Source organism: Solea senegalensis, linkage group LG2 (genome assembly GCF_019176455.1).
Source record: "Solea senegalensis isolate Sse05_10M linkage group LG2, IFAPA_SoseM_1, whole genome shotgun sequence".
In the NCBI taxonomy this organism is placed as follows: domain Eukaryota; kingdom Metazoa; phylum Chordata; class Actinopteri; order Pleuronectiformes; family Soleidae; genus Solea; species Solea senegalensis.
In genome coordinates this window covers 8,257,207-8,277,610 of record NC_058022.1, presented here as the reverse complement: position 1 = coordinate 8,277,610, position 20,404 = coordinate 8,257,207, and the positions used below count along the sequence as shown (strand labels likewise).

At 37.2% G+C, this 20,404-nt stretch overlaps 1 protein-coding gene across 10 annotated transcripts in view; it reads left to right on the top strand.

Moving 5' to 3' along the window:
• Nucleotides 1–20,404, top strand: part of stxbp5l (syntaxin binding protein 5L) — a 115,900-nt gene that overhangs the window by 7,652 nt on the left and 87,844 nt on the right. For all 10 annotated transcript variants that reach the window (XM_044019505.1, XM_044019503.1, XM_044019504.1 and 7 more), the window contains exon 2: nucleotides 10,803–10,900. In XM_044019505.1, the coding sequence (XP_043875440.1) occupies nucleotides 10,803–10,900 (98 nt within the window). The remainder of the gene's footprint in view (nucleotides 1–10,802; nucleotides 10,901–20,404) is intronic.

The window sequence follows — 20,404 nt, the reverse complement described above, 5'->3', positions numbered from 1 at the left end:
TATCGTCAGCAGGAGGCGAAGCTTATCCAGCCTCATTCATTCATTCATTCATTCATTCATTTTCATACTTCCAAGCTCTCATACCGTATTCTTCCCCCTGTTCTTTGTGTGAGTGTGCATTCATGTGCCATGCAGCAAGCCAAAGAGTGCTTATTAGATCAGCCCAAGTTTCAGTGATTAATCACCGTCCCTTGGCTTTCAGCAGGGAAAACAATCCCTCACAGAATTTTTGAAACACTTTATTCCCCCAACAAAAACACTGAAACACCATAGTTTTTTTTTTTTTAGTTTTTTTTCAATTAAAAACTGATCATTTTCATGTGATGTTTTACCACGGCACACTCTGCATTTGTCATGAATTTGGTTACAGTGGTGGTTGAAAGCCCCTACTATCATTTGCACCTGACTAAAAACCTTCCTTTTTTAGGTCCTACACCCTTGGGAATCACGCTGTAATATGCTGCATTTTAGCAAGTGGCAACGACTCCTTTATTCCATAATGAATCTGTTATTTTGGGGCATATGAGGACTATCTGTAACGATTAAGGACTTGGGATTTTGAGACGTCCAATGCTGTTTTCATTCCACTCGCTTCCCTCTCCTTCTTTATCCACTTAACAATCATGTATAGGCTTTAAAAGCCAACGATACCTTGTGGCGTGATGAATCATCCATTCATCCTATTTATAACTTGTTTCACATTTACAGCAGACAAGGAGGCATGGGCTCTTTATCTCTTTCTTTTATCACTTAATCTCTTCTAATGCTTAAGAGTGGCCGTGTGATTTCCGTGATCTAAAGCCTGGTTTTGACTGGGATGTTTTTAAGGAGGTAAACATTAGGACATATACTTTAAATCTCATAATTTTGTTACCCAAAAATATATACATAAGAGAAAAAAGATACATATACATGTCTCCATTCACATACATATTACAACTGAATGCATGTGTACATTCATATAATTTAGATTAATTTATATCGCTAAAAATAGCACCAAAACACTATTATGTGCCTGTTTAATGCCCTTTTTGGCCCTCTGTACAAAAAAACTATTGTAAGCTAGACATGATGACTCGAACTGCCTCTCTTTGGAATAATAATAATTCTTCCCTTGTGTCAAAATGCCCGAAAATAGCTGTCTGAGCAAAATCTGCCTGCACAACACCATCTCTGTCTGTTAGAATGTGGCCTTGTGAAAGCTACTTGATGGAAAATAGTGAAGAGTATTTTTGCCTTCATCCATTTTGTCTTGTCTTGTTTAGCTGCATGTTTCTAGCTGTAATCAGTCTTGTATAAAGTACCTAAAAGTGAACATTTGAGTAAAAGTACAAGAATCTTACCAGTATATGACTTTGGTAGAAGTGGAAGTCACTTTTTATAATATTATTTCAGTAAAAGTCTTAACGTTAATGACATTTATTGTACTTAAGTATCAGAAGTAATTTTCTGATATAAAATGTACTTAAAGTTTAGAAGTAAAAGTATTGAAAAAAAATCTGAGGTGGCAAGGCAAGTTGTCTTTCAACTGGAAGGTTGTGGGTTAAATTCCTGGCTCTGCTAGACATTTAACCCCATGTTGCAGCATGTGAATAGATGTGAAAGATGTGTTAATGGGTGAATGGCAGAACTGTAGTGTAAAGCAGCTCATCAAGACTAGAAAAGCTCTATATACAGTAAATACAGACCATTACCAACCCTTCTTCTGATTTTATTTGGTGGTAACGAGTAACAAAGATAGTTATAGGTGAAATGTAGTGGAGTAAAAGTAAAGTACAGATACATGAATTTTGTAATCTTTTGGTGAAAAACTATTCATTCGAATTGGCCAACAGTAACAGCATTATGTCCCTCCTCAAAGTGAATTTGGTGTTGGTATGTCGCTGACCCTGTGCTGTGTTCTGGCCGATTTGTGCAGATTGGTCCATGTGCAGCAAAGTTGCAGTACACTTCCTGTTTTTGGTGGTCGACTTCCTGTTGGGAGGTCTTGGTTTGCAGATGTGTTCAGCATGGGTCCCCTGTCTCATGTATGAATTTTCAAGCAGATGGGTAAATGTACAGGTCATGGGTCCCTATGACTTTTTTTGTTTGCCCTGACCTGATAAACATGTATACCGATTTTCATTCATGTACTATACATGAAACTTACCACCTGTAATTGTATTTAAAGTGGGCATGACTGAAATTTACCAAATTTGCCAAATCACATTTTCCCCAAAACAGTTTACCATGACAGACGTGCTTGCAAAAAATCTACAGTTTCTAATAATAATAATAAGTTTGCTGAAATAGAGGAAATCTAAATGTATAAGACTACCTATGACCTATTAATTGCCTGTGATATATACACAAACAAACAACAACAACCACAACTTGCACCTAATAGGCATCTAAACAATAAACCCTTGTTTATAAAGTAAGGTTCAGAGAATGTCAGATGAGAGATGTATAAGACTGTGCAACCACCCAATGTTTCCAACTTGTTTCACACATTCAGAAACCCCTGATCTTATCTCTCTTAATGGCTTCTTCTACCGTTCAGCTACCCTGACTAGATCAAAGGAATTTTAGAGCGGCCTCAAAATATCTCCCTCCAAATACTGGTCGGGTAAGCCACATGCATTGTTTGTCCTAGGTGATGTTTGCTTTTAAACTAAACTGGAATGGATGAAAGTGACAGGAATACTCTGCTTATCTCTGCACTACTGTCTCTCATCCTGACATTTAGCCTTAGGAAGCAGGTGCTGAAACACCTGGGTCATGCAGAGGCAGAGTTTTGGTGCATACCCACAACATGTAACGCATACAAGGACAAACTGGATGTGTTTATAGCGAACACTTTGCATATCTATACACAGTGTAAACAAGGTTGTTTGACTTATGTCTCATATTTATACTCCAACATTTTGTGGGCAAATTGTAGTCACTTCTTCTACCATCGCTGACAAAGCTTCAAAGAGGTTGTTTGATTCAGGGTTAAATTGCTATTGGTGTTGTCATGGCAACACCAAAACAATCCCATTTAAATTTTAAATGTTGGGTACACACGTGGTTTGGATACACCCAGAATCTTATTTTGAGACACACATCTAAATTTGAGTTATAAATATTCCAGCTTTACCCCATTTTTTTTAGTAGTAAGTAATTATGGCTTTGAATAAAATCTTCAAACCTTCAATAATCTAGATTAAAAGAATATAGTTGTTGAGAAGCTTTTCTTTGTAAAGCTTATTGATAAATATACTTTTAAGATCATGTAATAATTGTTGACATCTAAAATGGTCACATAGTGCTTAACAATGAAAAATTAACATACATAACTGTATGTAAAATGATTAACCATAATCTGTTGAATGTAAACGTTAGTGTTTTTAATTGAGAAAAACTAGTCTCCACGTCTACCTGTATTGGTTTAGCCCGATGCACGCGCAGCCAGAACCGACCCTCGCTTGTCAACTGTCACGTGCCTCTCCAACACCGTGACCTGTAACTGCGTCATCATCGTCACAACAGCTACTCCGTAAGACAACCATGACAGAAGTGTCCACTTGCTAACGTCTCCGTCGGAACTAAGAGAAAAGAAACGTCTTTATGTTTTTTAAGGATAGTTTCCCTCGCCACACAAATGCTAGCAAAGTTAGCGTACAGCTAAGCTAACTTTGTGTCGCAGCTGCAGTTTGAAGACAAGAAGTCAGTGACTACAGGTGGAGTTTCTGTGAAGATACGTCAAGGTTAGTGAGTGACCAATCTCAGTTCAATATCACTAAAAGTACATACATATTGTTTTTAGCTGTCTTTACTCAAAGACAAATAAACAAAAAGCCTTTACATTTTAATATAATTAATCCCTACTAACACACAACGTTCAAAAAACGAAAGGTTCTCCTAAGGCTAGTTACAACCAAACCAAAAACTAACGTTTAGAGAACGTCCCCTCAGGGTTAGGTAGGAGTCTAACATCCCCTAAACGTTGAATATCAGCCTTATACTGTATTGATTCTTTGGAGCATTGTATTGATATGGAAATATTCTTGACTGTGGTTTTGGGTCATATTTCAGCCTCTTACCATTAGTAAGCAGCAAGCTTTCACCCCCCTCTTTCCATTCTCACTATACCAAGAAAACTGTATATGTATATCCATACAATATTATTAGTATTTCTATGATAGTTTTTCTTAAAAAAGACAATTTTGAAGAGAGTGTTAAAAATGTGTTTTTTTTGGAGAGGGAGATGGGAGAAGTGAACACACAGTTTATGCATTTTAATGTGAACTGGGACATTAGAAAAATATATTGCCAAGGGCCAGACTGAAAAAAAAAATCAATATTCTTTTTACTATTACTATATTTGAAGTTTGACCATGATGTCAGACGTCACCTTTCTTTGGCACAATATTTTCTTCACCTAATATTCATATGCACAACAGTGCAGCAGCATAGTCAGGATAGACAGATCAGCAGTTTGGGTTTTACTTTCAAAGGGCTGACTGACAGCATGAGCTCTGCATATTGTACCTCATACAACCCCACTTCAAAAAACCCAAACCATCTGTTTAACCATGTTCAGGCCTTACCTGTTGCTGTGCAGTCAATAGGACTACTTTTTCAAACAGCAGGTGTTTTGACGAAGAGCACTCGTGCTTGAGATGATGGCTGTGTTCAGTGCATGTGTCACAGTAAGATGTGACTGTGTGTCAGTGAGCAAGCAAATTGAATTTAATCTTTATTAAATACGTTTTCCTTTCCATCAGTGAGAAAATCAATGGCAAACTGCTCTCAAAATGTATGTGGTAAAAAAAAAAAGTATTTGGTAGCATCCATATCAAATGGTTTTGATTCTGAATGCCATTTAAATAACTAAATGATATTTGACATTACTATTATGTGAAATTTTCTGGTGTTAAATATCATGTTTATCCAGCTATTTTTGAAATGATTCTTTTTTCATCTGAATCATAAGGTTCCACATTCCATCCTTCAGACCCCGCACTTGTAACAGCCACACTTTTCTACCATTTAGTTGGGTTTGCGACAATAGCTCCTCCAGTCAATGCTCCACTCCGGTCCTCATTAGTAAACCCACTAAGTTTGAAACCAATCTGTCGTCTAGAAATTCAGACAAGCAAACTGGCAGTCATTTCTTGAAATAGAGTGTTCAGTATAACTATATGTAATGCAGATTCAGCAGTTTCTTCCACCATGTGTGGATTATAATCTGGTTTGACATCCAGATACTGCAAATAAATCATGTATCCATCCGTTTTACAATGATCTGCAACTAATTGCATTGGTTTTCATTCCTTCTTCACACCCAATCCCTCCACTGTGTTGCTGCAATCAATGAACATTCTCACTATGGCTGAATGATTTTGAATAAATATCTAATTGCGATTATTTTTGACTGAAATGTGATTGAGATAGGATTAACAATATTAGAGGGAATGGTTATTTTTACATAATTATTCTCATTTGAATAACATATTTAAAATGATTACTCTGTAATATTTGTGTAGATCTGTGAGAAACAAAGATGTTTTCTTCAATCTGTAGAATATGTTAGATGTGTATAGGTCAGGACAATATTTAAACTAAAGGGATAACTTGACACATATTTTGGCTTCAAGAAATATTGCTACTCCTTTTGAAAATTGCAATACTGCGATTTCATTAAAAAATTTGATGAATTGCTCAGCCCTAATTTTCACCATAAGTGACCTGTGTGTGTTATGGCTAATAATGGAGCAGACCTGCTTATTGAATCTATAGGGTCAGAATTTACAGAGCATCACCATGGAAACACATTAAATGAAAAGGAAGTCCCATCTCATCTCCTTGTCCTATAGCCTCGCAGACTTAATGTGATGTTTGTGAACACATGTATGAAGGACATTTGGATTCAGCCTTGGTCTAATTGCATATGACATTCAGGCCAGAGGATGGACAGCTGCTATGATGATAAATTAAATATAATCTGGCACATTTTGTTCAATGCACATCCATCCATCTTCTAAACTTCATGTCAGCATTGAAAATAGTTAATTTACGGTATGATCACATATTGAAAATTTGATACAATTATTTTTATATTAATGTCAAGAGAAAAACATTAAGTGATGGGTTTCAAAATGCTTTACATTTTCTTTCACTTTCCTCTGCTGTCCACGCATGTACAGTTCTCACTATACATTATTCACCACTTGTCGTGGCAGTTGCTTCAAAGTGCACATTGCAAGTGGCATCTTCATTCGTTATTCATTCTTGGTCTGTATAGACGCAGAGCACTTTCCTTGTGCTTTTGTGTTGATGAATGTATGTGAGAGGCCAGACTGTGTGACTCAGGTGTCTTAGTATCTACTGAGCTCCTGCAATGATGTACTGCTATGTGCCATATAGATAGTCTACAGCAGTGAATCAGTCGGGGTTGTTTGACTTCGCAGAGTAGCTTCTCAGTGTAGCTCAGAAGTGGTAGATGGATATAGAGAGATATAGATAAGAGCATTACATGAATAGAATATAATGTGGCAAAACTATGGGCAATTTTGTGGTCTGCTCCTATGAGGTTTCACCCAAACATTGGCGTCTTCATTTGCCACTACCTGCAAATGTTGCCATTAATGTTTCTGTTGTTTTCATGCAGTTTTCTAAGGTATATATTCGTCATAGTAGAAATCCTTAGTCCTAAGAATATTTCCCCAGTTAGTTTAAGAGCCTCATATTTCCCGTAGTGGTGGTTAGAGGATGTGATATCAACTTCACATCCTCAAATCAGCACCAGTATCTGAAAAAAACTGGTTTGTTCAGCAAAGTTCCATATTTAATTTTTACTGTTTTGTTTATTATGTTTTAATACAGGCATGCTTTCTTAATAATAGCCTTTTTATGATGTTTATTTTTTTAATTACTTTCAGTAAATGTCATCAGTAGTCAATTAAATTTTGCAAAAGGGCTGTTTAACATGACAGCATTTTAACATTCATACATTATCTTTGTATACACTAAATAAAGTACGGAATGGTATTGGCAAATGCAAAAAAACAACAACCTAATATTAACAATTGACATTAACATTAGAGATAAATGATTGGTATGTATGCACAATACGTTACATCTATGCAATTGTTGCTGTTATCACATGTAGATTGGGAGAACTCTGTGCCATGTTTCAGTGTTGATCTGTGTTTGGAAATCAAGCTGCTCAGTTTTCTGGCAGTGGTAGACATTGGTGCTATTTATAGAAGCAGGGTCTATACCAGCTCTACTGCTGAATCCTGTGTGGAGGAGAGCGAGAGAGGATGGCGGGGGTGACATGAGGTGGTGTTTGTCTTTGGGGTTAGTCTGTGGGTTATCTGTTTGAGCATCGGGCTTCTGTGCATAAAGATTTTTTTTATGTGTGAAGTGTAGAAGAAAGCACTACAAAGAAACAAAAAAAGGGGAGGGGGCAGATTGAAATCGGAGTTGGTTTAATGCAGCCTCTTTGTGGCAGGTCAACACTTACTGCACAGCTGACTGTGTCTCTAAATGTATAGCTTGGCTGCCTCAACAGTATGGATATTACATTTAGTAATCCCTTTGTGTTTATTGTCTTTGGCTGAGGACTTCACATGAGAATTTGTCTTTTAAGCCAGAAAAATAAAAGACAGAATATATATGTGGTTAGATAGGTGAACTTGTACATGACATCATACATACATGTATGTTTGGAAACACAAAGACTAAAAGAGGAAAAAAAAATAGCTTTATGGTGTTGGTCTTAAAATATGTATGAGCAGCTCTGAGATCCATCAGAGTAAATATATTTCTTATCCACTTCTTGGCTATTGTATGACTGTGTGTATGACTGTGTGTGGTCTTTTACATTCTTTGCAGTATCGGACCCCTTTTCCTGACGCATTTGCAGGGGTAATAAAACTGAGAGCTTTGTCATTGTGGTATTTTTAAGTACTAGAATGTCACAACATTTCTTGTTATTATTGTTATTCATTTTATTTACACTCACTACTGCTGAAAAGAATTTATTATAACTTTCCCTTTTCTGTGATGATAGGGGAAGTCAATAACGGGAGGATGCATGTTTATTTTCTCATTCTCCAAATTCTATTTGCCACCGGCTTTTGAATGCCTCACACAACATGGTTGTTTGTGACCTCCAGTCCCATCTGTGAAAAAGCATCAGATCTCAGAAGAGAATTGTACAATTACACAGCTAGTCTAGTAAATGCTTGTGGATGTGTGTTGAATGATTTGGTGCAGGAGATCACTTATTGAAAGTTATAAGCCACTGCCGGGTTCATGACTTGCATTATTGTAATGCAATATAACGTTTTTGATTGATTGAAGTTTATTTCAACAACTGTCATGTGTGTCACTCATGCCCTTTCAAAACAGTTTTCCCACGGAATGAAATAAACCTTCTCAACTACTGTATATAAATTGCACACACCAAATATTGGCTGTTGGGTCTCTACTGATGTGCTCAGTTGCAGATTTAAATAATCACAATACTCAAATTTGTCTGATGCCAGATTCAGATTCATCAAGGATATGCTAATAAAACAATAAATATTGAGTAATAAAAAAGGACAACAATTGTATGGTTTTGAACAATTGACTATTGTTACTACTCAACAAGGACATGAATGTTTTAGAAAAAGCCTTACCTCTTTTAACTCAAATAAACAATTATTTAAATTGCTTTATATAAAAACAACCATTCAATGGTCAATGCACATTATCCTATTGAACCTTTTACCAATGGCAGTCACTCAACCTTGCATCTTTATTTGGTTACATATACAGCATGTATATGCAGACTATGTCTGTTCTTACTGACTAGACATTTTATAGTGGCAGTTGTAGAGCGAGTCGTCTTCTCTCCATTCTACATGCCATGTGTCCTTGGACAAGACACTTAACTTAAAATTGCCCCTTGTAATTGTGCTGACAATGTGTGAGTAGGTGTGGACGGTACTGTATGTGATAGAAAATAGCTGGACAATGCTGCACTGTATGAATGTTGTGTATGTGAATGGGAAAAAAGTAATAGAAAGCCATTTGAGTGTTCATCCAGTCCAGGAAAGCACTTTATAAATACAGACCATTTACATCCATCAAAATGTATCTAGACATGACCCTTTAACCTTGTAAGGCACAAAGAGAATGGGTGCATTTTTAAGTAAACAACATCCTATGCTGTGATAAACCAGTAATTCACTTTCACATACCATTTTAATCTGTTTATATGATTTACTACTTCATTTGTATGCAAATCACTCTTTGGTTTAAATGTAGCAGTGAAATCTTTCTGTGCATCTATTAGTGATGTCAGATACACGTGCATGTCAAGGTGACATACATTTAATTGGTAATAAACATGCTACATACACAATCCTCTCTACCCGGCATATAACAGAAGTAAAACATGTTATGCATCGTTGAAAAAGCATGATTTAATGTGTAGTAAGTGCTAATAAATGTTTATTTTTTCTAGAGTTACACATAGAAAATCGTTTTCTATTGCATATGAATGAGAAAATATGTAAAGCACATATACAGCACATGACACAAAGATAATCTTGCACCTATGTTTGCAGTTGGATTCAGTGTGTGTGATGTTTTTCATTTTCCTCCGTCTGGACTGATCACTGCTGAGTGATTTCATTGTTTCTGTTTTATAACCATGTAATCACCCACCGACTCTCACAGTGTTATCTTTCCAAATCTGTGCCTCTGCCATATGAGCGCACAAACCCCTGTTAAGACTGCAAGTCAGTGGTTTGTGAGATGAGACTTCAGAGTTATTATTGACCATCCTCTGTGTACCTATTCAATTGGTAAATAAACAATAGGAATTAATGAGACCAGTGAGCAGGCTTAGTGAATACAGGTGTAGTAGTAACAGTTAGTAAATGTCCAGCCTCACACTGGTGTTTTCATTTGTGGCTGTGTAGAACTCTGCTCAGGTTGAAGGTGAGAAGTACCTTGCTGGGAATTATTAACATACATAACAACAAGAACTCTCCTGTTGACCTTCAGTAGATTTGTTTTTATGAAGTAAAACCACCTGTTATTGTGATTAATTGGGTGTTTAAATTTGTTTTCCAGTTTAAAATATCATGCCACGTTTTCTTTTTTTCTTGGATTATTTAAGCACCATTTTTTATAGTGGACACTGTGGTGGTAATTAAGCTGTAAAATCATATAATAGCTTTCTCATTTCATGATGATGCCCATGTCTCTATGTCCTGGTAGACACTGCTGGGAAATTTAACATGACTAATGGCAAACATCTGCTATGTGTGTGTTTTCTTTTGTCGAGCCCTTGGTATATGAATGTTGTAAATCCAGATGCAAAATCAACCTAAAAATAAGTGAAATGTAACAAATGACAAATTAAATGTAACATTAAAATAAATGTAAACATGTAGTGTAACATTGCTCGAAGCTTTTCTAATTGAAAATTGTGAATTTTTTGTTTGATCAGAGAAACACTGTTGACAGTGTGAAATTGAAACGCATCATTGAGTTGTGTTCATTTGTATAAATGTTTTTTTGTTGCTATCTTCAATCACTGATCCCATTTCTGGGGGTTTAGTAATGTATTGTTTCAGCAGAATAAAAGTTCCTGGTTTTATAAAATGACAAAGCCTGAAATCATTACACATTCATTTATTCTGGTCAGGTAAAAGGGCAGGTAAAATCATTAAATGATAAAAATCATATAATTACCTGAAACATGATGTAAGAAATTATTTTTCATTGTTTGATTAAAATATTTCTCTGTTTCTTTTTATTTCTCCTTATAGACAGTGCGTCACGGTTTTCCTTACCAGCCTACCGCCTTGGCCTTTGATCCCGTGCAGAAGATCCTTGCCATTGGCTCAAGAACTGGTGGCGTACGAATGTATCCTTTACTCTTCTACTCACAACCCTTTTCATCTTTACCTAGTCTGGAGACACATTTAAAAACTATGCATTCTATTTTTATAGGCTATTTGCTGTAAATACATTATTGGGCCTTTACCACTGCCACTAAAGTCAAGTGATTACACACTTAACTATGTGAGAAGAATGAAAGCGTGACGATATATATTGACACTGCTGTGTTCAATTAAGAGAATGAAGGCATATACAGTAAACTGAATAGGAATTACTCCATCATTCACCTATATATACTGTCTCCAGTCAGGCACCTTCCCTCCTCCTCCTCCTCCTCCCTGTCTTCTTCACTCCTAATTCCTCTTTCCGCCCTGTCATTTCATGTTGCTTGACTGTCATGTTGCAGGAGGAGAACTGTCCATCCCAACAGCCTGTCCCCTGGGTCACCAGGTCACAGGAATGGGCAAAGACATGTAAATGCAACCAAGGTACAAGATAATGCTTGCGTTAATACCCAAGATTCCCAGTATGCCTTTAGGGAACCTGAAACTGATACAACAAGCAATTATTGATGTGAGAGCAGATCAGGCCTTGCTGGGGTAATAGGTGGCTAGACTGAGTGATTGCTACGCTAGCCGGGGAAAGAGATGTGACAGAGGGAGATGTAACATTATTTGACTGTTTGAAAAGGAAAGGCAATGGAGAGTGGGAGACTCTGAGGAGAAGGGGTTTGGCGAGAACAGTATAAGTGAATAGATATATTTGATTGATATTTGAGGAATATAATGGAAAGTGGAAAAAAATGCGGCTTGATTACATAATTAGCTCAGCCAGTGTATTCAGATCCATTGTTCTTCTCTCTCTCTTATTCCATCTCTTTTCCTCTATATCTCTCTAATGACTGCCTGACTGTAAATTGAGGCTGAGATTTCAGCTGGATTGATGCCCTTGAGTAGCTTAGCATTTGTATTGACATGCTGCACACACCTTCCTTGGCTCCCTTGTGGCCTGTCAATGACTTTCTCTTTCAGTTGCATGCACTCATATAAACTACACAAATCTATTATGCTGTGATCTCATTCTACCTTGTCCTCCATTGCCTTCTAGAGGGCAAATTTTATCTCTCATTTCTGCCTTTTTTTATTCAATTCACCTTACTCATGTCCCTTCATAGACTGTCTTCCTTTTCTTACCAGTGGTTGGAAAATTATTGATCTCTGTCATTGTCTTTTTTAGTTTTTTTGTCTATCTGTTTCTTTTCTATAGCCTTTTTTCATTTATTTTCCATTGCTACTACGTTGAGTGCTGCACACACAAACTATCACAGATATTGCAGTCTGGCTGCATTATTTTTTCACCTTGAATCTCTATGTTGAAGTGTGTAGAAACAAGCAATTTAAAGCTAGAACTTCATCGCTTTTTCTCTTGTTTGTTTTTCTCCTGACCTGAAGCCTTAGTTGCTGCTTCCTACTGTGGTAACAAGGTATTGTTTTTGCTGTAGTCTGTTTTCATATCCCAAGGCAAACATTCAGAGGACACTGAGCGACTGTGTGGGACTGTGGTTATGTGGGCTTTCTGTGGGAAGCATCTTTTCCAGAGAGTGGTGTGTGGGCTTGCTCCAAAGTGCATGTGTCTGTCAATATAGGCGGGAGAATAATCAATATATTTGACTTGCATGACTGGTTGCTCTGTCAGAAAACATGTAGTTCCCATCTGCATGTTTAAGTCACTCATCCCTGTACTTTAATTCACACACTGACTTCACTGCCACCAGGAGCAGGGTGGGTTTTAGTGTCTAAATCCAAGGAAATGTTGAGATACGGTTTTGAAATATTTTAGTAAAAATAAATGTCACATTAAGCTGTAATATTTTTTGCAGCATGACAAAAGTTCAATGTAGTCAGCATTGCACAACCAGTGTGAGGTATAGCACGTCACTTTAAATGTTTTACCATAGATAAAATGTTGCTTTATTGTTCAATTTACAGCCTGAAAAACATTCATCAAAAGGTTTGTTACAAATGCTTTAAGGGAACTGGGGTTCGAACCAATGACCTTTTTGATTAGTGGACGGATGTCGTGTTACAGTTGCCACAGTGTTGTCAGAGCAAAAAAGAATATGGTTCAGACCTCTTTGTTTTGAAAAACAAATGCACATACAACTCTTAAGATATGATTAAAACGGAGGAATGTATTGATTTTTCCTTCTGAATCTTTTCCTCCCTCATACTAGCTCCTACCTTCTACACAGACTTCTCTTGGTTCAAAGTAAAAAAGTAACCACATAACCTTTTTGTGATCATCTACAGTGCTGTTTGGTTTGGAACCCAAACCAATTGTCTTTTTCATCAAGAAACACAGCAGGTGTCATTTATAATTGTCATACTGTGCTTTGTTTTGACTTAAAGTGTGTGGGTTGTCACACATTTGCTACTCACAGAGAGACTGGTTCTGCATTGGTGAATGGTGCATAGTGACGATGTCATCAGGGCTGGTGCAGTGGGTTGGCAATGAGGAACTCTGCAGTGGACTCCCAGGACACCCCTCCCTATGCCTGGGATGAGATTACCAATATATGCTGATATTAGTGAAAGCAAATAGCATAGTGAAAGAAGTTAACAAATGTATATATTTCTGCTCGTGCATATTTTTCTGTTTATGTGTCAACACATGATATCCAATATTGTTGTTGTCTATGTGCACATTTGTGCATGTACACACATGTACACACCAAACCAAGAAGAGACAAACACCTTATTGCCGTTTGTCTTGGTACAGTTAAAGTGGATTTAGTTTCAAAAAAGGGTTCAGGTAATAGAATTGTCCAGAGTCAGATAGACAGTCACTTCCTGTAGCAATCAGTCAGAGGTGAGAACAGGAAACCAAGAAAGAGATGATTGATAGAGGGATAAATGGAAAACAATAACGGAAGCTAGGAAGTTGACAGGAAGAGAGTTCCTGTTGATATCAATATCTTGTCGGTAGCACATGGGGCAGTTAATATCGACCTGTGTATTTCTTCTTCCTTTTGAGGTGTGACTAGGCCTTGGTGAAAATTCAATATAGCTGTTTACCAGCTTTGTGCTGAAAGATCATAGCTGACATTTCCATTAATTAATGAGTATAATTCTCAAAATGGTTGTGTATTTAACCACAGAAAATGGTTCTATCTGCATCAGCATTGACTTTGAATCACCACCATGATTCCTCCCTGTTCCTCCCACACAGAAATCTGTCTGTCTCTGCTGTAATGTAAAACATCAAATTAGAATACACAGTATTTCACATTGTAATATGCCATTACCCATTACAATGTTTAGTAATCCAAACATCATGATGCCAATCAGACAGACATCACTCAACCCCAGTACAGACTAAATGTTTGTTTCTGAGCTGATTGTCTCCATATACCCTTCAGATCATTAGGAAACTTATTTCATGACAGGTGACCATTAAATTAATCTGAAAGACTTTCAGGGCATTCTATGTGAGTTTTAGCTAGGAGTACCTAATGCACTAGCCACTGAGTGTAAATAATACTGAAACATAGTGTTGTTGTAGATGTTACTTTGTCTCTTGATATAATGCCAACACCTAAGATATAAATAACCTCGACTACAGCTGATAATATATTGTTTTGCCCTCTATCAACTTGAGGTACAAAAGTTCTGACACTGCAGAACAATTGAGATAAGTCAGCAAGTCTTGACAACACTCCCTAACATTATGCTGGATATAAAGGTGACTGGCTTTATTTTTGGGGACAAATTATCCCATCACACCTGAATGACCAGCAGCAAGCAATTAGTAAACCTAATTTGGCCAATGAACCATGAGCGGACAATTGGAGAAGGTGACCGTAAACACAGAGCAACTGTTACAGTGATTAAGTGTAAATCACACAGTTGTATTTCATGTGTTTGTGCTTGCGTGTGTGTGTGTGTGTGTGTGTGTGTGTGACATGACTGCAGTGTCAGTTTGACAAACAGCATCAGATAGTCATCAATTAAGAATTCAGTGCTGTCACACTGTGCCATAAGGTTTGCTGACTGTGTGAGCAGGCCTGCAAACAAAATAACTATTCCATCGGTATCTCAGCAGAAGGCTGTTGGTGCCATAATCACATGCTGCCCAGATTAAGAGTGTTGGCTGCAGTTGCCTGCACCATGCCCCATATTTACATCATTTCTGCCACCATTGTTAATGTGAAATCCCCAAACATGAGCTTATTATTAACACCCCCCTTTGCCATGGATATGAGCGCATGAACACATAATCACAATGAGACAAGCACAGTCCTGCCCAGTGATTTAGTCTTGATTGAATTACTTATAATAGGATTTGCAGCCCTGTTTTTGTAAACCAGAGTTGAAGTAGTTTCTCCAGTAGCATCTGGAGCAATAGTATTGAAACGGAAAGGAGACAAAGTTACAATAATTTATAACCTCATACTAATATTTACTTTCCTGCCAGGCCATGAGAACCACTGCCAGGCCTGTGAACAATAATAATACAATTAGAAAACAATAGCATAAAATGTCCATTCATCTTGAAATTAATAATAATTTGCATTGGGGGGTTATCTGTGCTTTGCTCTGTGGGGCTGTTCAAAAACATGAGTCAATGGGATGCCAGTAATTTCAAATTTAAAGTGCTGTGTTGCATACTAATAATCTACGGTTTGGCAGTTTGCTATACAGCTTAATTTGTCCTACCGCTGGTATAATGAAAAGCACTTTAACTATTTATAGTAATTTTATCTCTGTGTGCAGCACTTTTTGCCTTGCTGTCCTTCTCACCTGTTCTCTTGCTATCTCCCGTAACCTGCCATTTTGATGTGCCATTGAAATATTCATAAACATTTTACTGTCCTCGCCAGTCAACAGAGGCATCTGGCATGGCCTTCATATTAATTTTGTAATAAGATCCATTGATAATATTTGACACCATATCATCTAACAAATTGTCTTCATACAACTTCATACAACTAGTCTTATATCCTCCCTTCTACATCGTGTATTTGTCCTGAACAGTGTGCATCCTACCACCAAAACCTTCTTTAATCCTATCCTTTGTCCTTCATGACATGAAGGGAGTAGCAGTTGTATGAGAAGCATGTTGTGTAAGTTAATGGGCTGACTCCACAGGCTGGCAAACAATGTGTTTCAGTGGTCTAATTTTTTCATTTTGTCCCTCCTGCTTTTAATTAGTTGCCATTTGTCCTCGAGGTTCCATTAACACTGGTATTTTTGGTTTAGTTGGAGGACCACTCATTTCCCTTTAGCTATATAATGATCTCATTTATAGTGCTCTACCATTTTGTGAGGGAAAGTAAAGTACACAATGCCCCACTATAGTTTGTTGCTCTCTGTATTTTAACACTTTGTGTTGCAGATATGTTTCATTTAGGACGTTCACTATCTCTTTATCTACTTTGTAAAAAGCTGAACAAAAAAACTTGCATTGCTTGTCTGTTGCTGTTTTTTTCTGCTATAATGCAATCCCCTATAACCAAATCTGTTAGAGACAGAGGTAAGTGCAGTGGTCCTCAGTGACAGTCATTTGTTTTCCCTGTACCAAAATTTCAGTAATATGTGGTTAAAATGTTTCAATGTCAAAATATTACCCAGAATTTAGAAGAGAGGAACACATTTCTGCGTGTTCAGCTCAGTATGTGTGAAACCTGTTTCAGTGGAGCTTAATAGCATGAATATCATCTGTAGCAAAGTGTTTAAGAGCATCCAGCTCTCATGTTTCATTAGGCTTTTATTTCTTATTAGGCAAAGAGAACAAAATAAGTAAAACATTTACATTTTGGACTAAAAACAGCACTATTTCAAAGCAGTTAACTTTAAGTATTTATATTTTAATTAAATATATACTTACATAACTTTTCTCTTGTTCTCTTTGGTTTGGACCAGCAGAAATTAAGGGAAGTGTTGGATGATATGCTGTAGCTACTACAATTTAGTAGCGAATTTGATAAATATTTATGTATTATTTGCTCATAAATTCAGATTGCCAAAGCATGATTTTATGATGAATTCAATATATGTATATAATTGAAAGGGGTACTGCTCAGATTCGATCAACATAAAACTTATTTCCATATTTATCTATTTTGTTGAATAACAGCTTTAATGATGATTAAATCATTCCAGGCAAAATTCATGAACAGACATTTGATAAGATGATTCATATTACAATCTTTACAAGCAAAAGTCTTTTTTTCCACTTGGTACCAGAACTATAATCAGTGTCAAGACTTTTGAACATTTAATTCTCTGTATGAGGCTCCCGCTGCCTCCGTGAGTGTGTGTAACAGACAGACAGTGGAAGCTAGTCCACCCCCCTGGACTGGCTTTGACAGTGAAGCAAACAGATCTTTCCTCAGGATTGGTGATTTGTCCAACACCAGCAACGTTAACGCTTATAGATAATACAATATTTTGAAATTTAGCCCTGGGGCCCTTTTAATACCAGGTTTCGTTACCCATCCCTCTCTATAACTTGACGATTAATAGCAGCACTGCCAATTATGCATTAAATGCGAGTACATTCACTGGTAATGCTACAAGATTCATTATAAAATATAGCGATATTCTCTAGTCATCTCAAGTTGTTGAAACATATTTGTCCCTTAAAAAAGATCCTGGGCTTTTTTAGATGCTTGTGCATGGACTCCTACCAGTCATACATGGAGAAAATCGTCATAACAGCACTTTATTATTATGTTAATGGTAATATGCTGATTTGTATTTTTAAGTAGGTTATGGTTGGTAGGTTTTTTTTCCAAGACAATGGGCATCACCTTGGAAAAGAGCTGGCAGGCTGACCTTTGCTTTTATCTAATGCTGCACGAAAGACTGCACGCTAACCTTTACTGTTAAAAGGTCGTTGAAAGCCTCTGTAATTGCTGTACAGTGAGATTAGACAATGAGAAGTCGACATCAAATGAGTGACAACGGTAGAGAAGCGCATGGTAACTGCTGCAGAATAACTGACCATAAACACTAGCAGAGCTTCATTTTATGTACTTAACCTGGGACACTTTGCAGTGCACTGAAAAACAACCTCCTCTCATGTGTAGGTAAAAGGACTTGTGAAAATAAAATAGTATACCGTTTCTGAATGTAGGAACAGTGTCGCTGAGTCGTGTTACTCGTCAACCCCCTGACTCCTGAGGCTGTGTACACTCACTTGCACAGGTACAAACAAACGGATAATGTCCCCTGATGCTTTCTGAAGAAATACTACATTAGGACCTCTGACTTCAGTTGCCTCCTGTCGACTGCACTGTGCTGTGTCCTCCATCTGAGAGGAGGCTAAATTAATATAAACGTATGGTATGTGTCAGTGTGTCTGCCCACGTTTATGAACATGTCCATGCATATATCTGACTGTCAATTCTATAATACAATAATATCTTGAGTGGGTTGAATGCACAAGGTGCAGAAAGAAAGACCAAGAGAATTACCAAAGCAGCTTAGAGTCAACTATGTATGAGTAACGTGTCTCGGCTGGAAAAGTAGCATTTCCACAGTTTATACTATATGTAATTATTTCCCTTTCTACTGACTATTTGCAGGACATTGAGACCCTTTGTTGACCATAATCACGCACAACAAATCCACTCTCTAAATATTTGCGAATAACATTAAACCGTTATCCACACATTTGAATACTGTCTTGTACAAGTATATGTATGGTTTCTTATGAAGTGCAAATCAGCAGAACACTGACTGTTTGTAACTAAGTGGCAACAGGTTAGGTGACTCACACAAATGAAGCCTCCATAATTGCAATTTGGCCAGTGCCATGTTGTTGTTTTCCACCTGGAAATTCAGAGGCAGCTGTCAGTCACAAGGGTGTCTACTCTTGTGTTGTACTTAATTGTCTATTTTCATCTAAATGGGAACATTATTTTCAAAATTTACATCATGCCCTATTGAGGAAGGAGACCAGTTACTAATGTTAACTGATGTTACAAATCAAGTGAGTAGTAGGCTCATTTTCCCTTAGACTTCCATTCAAACGGAAATCCTTTGCAGTCAGCAGAGTCGCCCTGTCAATATATTTTCACTTCCTTTTTGGCTTCCGGAAGAACCTGGAAGACTGCGTCCTTTTTTATATACAGCCTTTTATATACTGTCAAGCTTTACATGTCCAACTCCAATAAGACCATTCATTGCCATCAGTTATTTCGTTTTGTTTTCATCCTAAAACAGTGGATTACTGCAGATACGTTTAAAAAGCGGTTTGATTCCTCTTCATTCTGTCTGCCTCCCACTAAAAGAGTTTACCATCTTTATAGTGTATTTCAGCAGGAAACTGGCTTAAACTGTGGCCATGCCATTGTCATGGCAAACCACAAAAAAATTCTGTAAATGCAATTAGCTATGCTGCCAGTGCAATAATACATATAATCTGTAGGTCTTCAATTACATGTCCCTTTGAATTACATGAGCAAGCTTGTTGGGACTCATGTTTATTCCACGTTTGAATGCAAAGCTTCTCTCAGTAGAAGCAGAGGAGGCGTATGGAGCGTATGATGGGAAAACAGAGAGGATACTGCTGTTTTAGAGTCTGTATAAGAGATTGGAGACAAAGAACTGTTTCTCTTACCTCAGCGCAGAATGATGACACTTGGAAAGCTGTATGCATTTCAGCACAACTGAAAAATTGAACTGTTAGATCTGTGTCTCAAGAAGTAATCAGAATGATAATGAGGTATAGCTTTGGACTGATTCTTCGCCGTTTCGGTGAAAATCCTTCAGTTCAAATTCAAGTTAGGTAACTCTACATAATATATAACGGACAGGAGCGAACAAAAATAGAGTATGACACACATAGAAACAGCTGAGGTGGGAAATATATCTACCATTCTTTTTGTTGTATTGTTGTAAGTGTGGAGCTTTGGGGATCTGATTTATGACGAATAGATGGACTCCTTCATACACATGTGAAAGAGGAGGATATCAAGCTAATACACAGGATAACATAAATCTGTTTGTTAAACTGCTGTAAAGGCATGAGCCAAAGCTCATAAACAGAAGAGACAGTGTAATATCTCTGGATTGAGCTGTACAGGCAAGGTTGCTGTCATTAGATGTAGATTAGTCAGTAGATGAATACCCTGTTGGAAAAAAAGGCATCAAATAGGATAGAGCTTGTCTGTTATTCTTTACATATTACACTCATGCACAAGCGTCACAGTTTCTCACGATGATATGTACAGATGTCACTGAGTCTCTTTTCTGATTGAAACTATCATCAGTCTTTGAATGAAGCGTTATGAAAGAAGCCCCTGTAATCCTCGCCTCAATAATTAATTCTCTTTCAAAGTCGGTGAGATCTTTTCCTTTTGCCGCCTTGACACAAAATCAGAATCAATTCAACCTGCTCAGCATTTTTATTCCATCGTTGCCACAGAGCGTGATGGGATGTTAATTGCCTAATTGTACCGTGCAGTGCACCTGTGTGGAAGCATCTGCATTCATTATGTTTCTCCAGTCATTTATTAATGTTT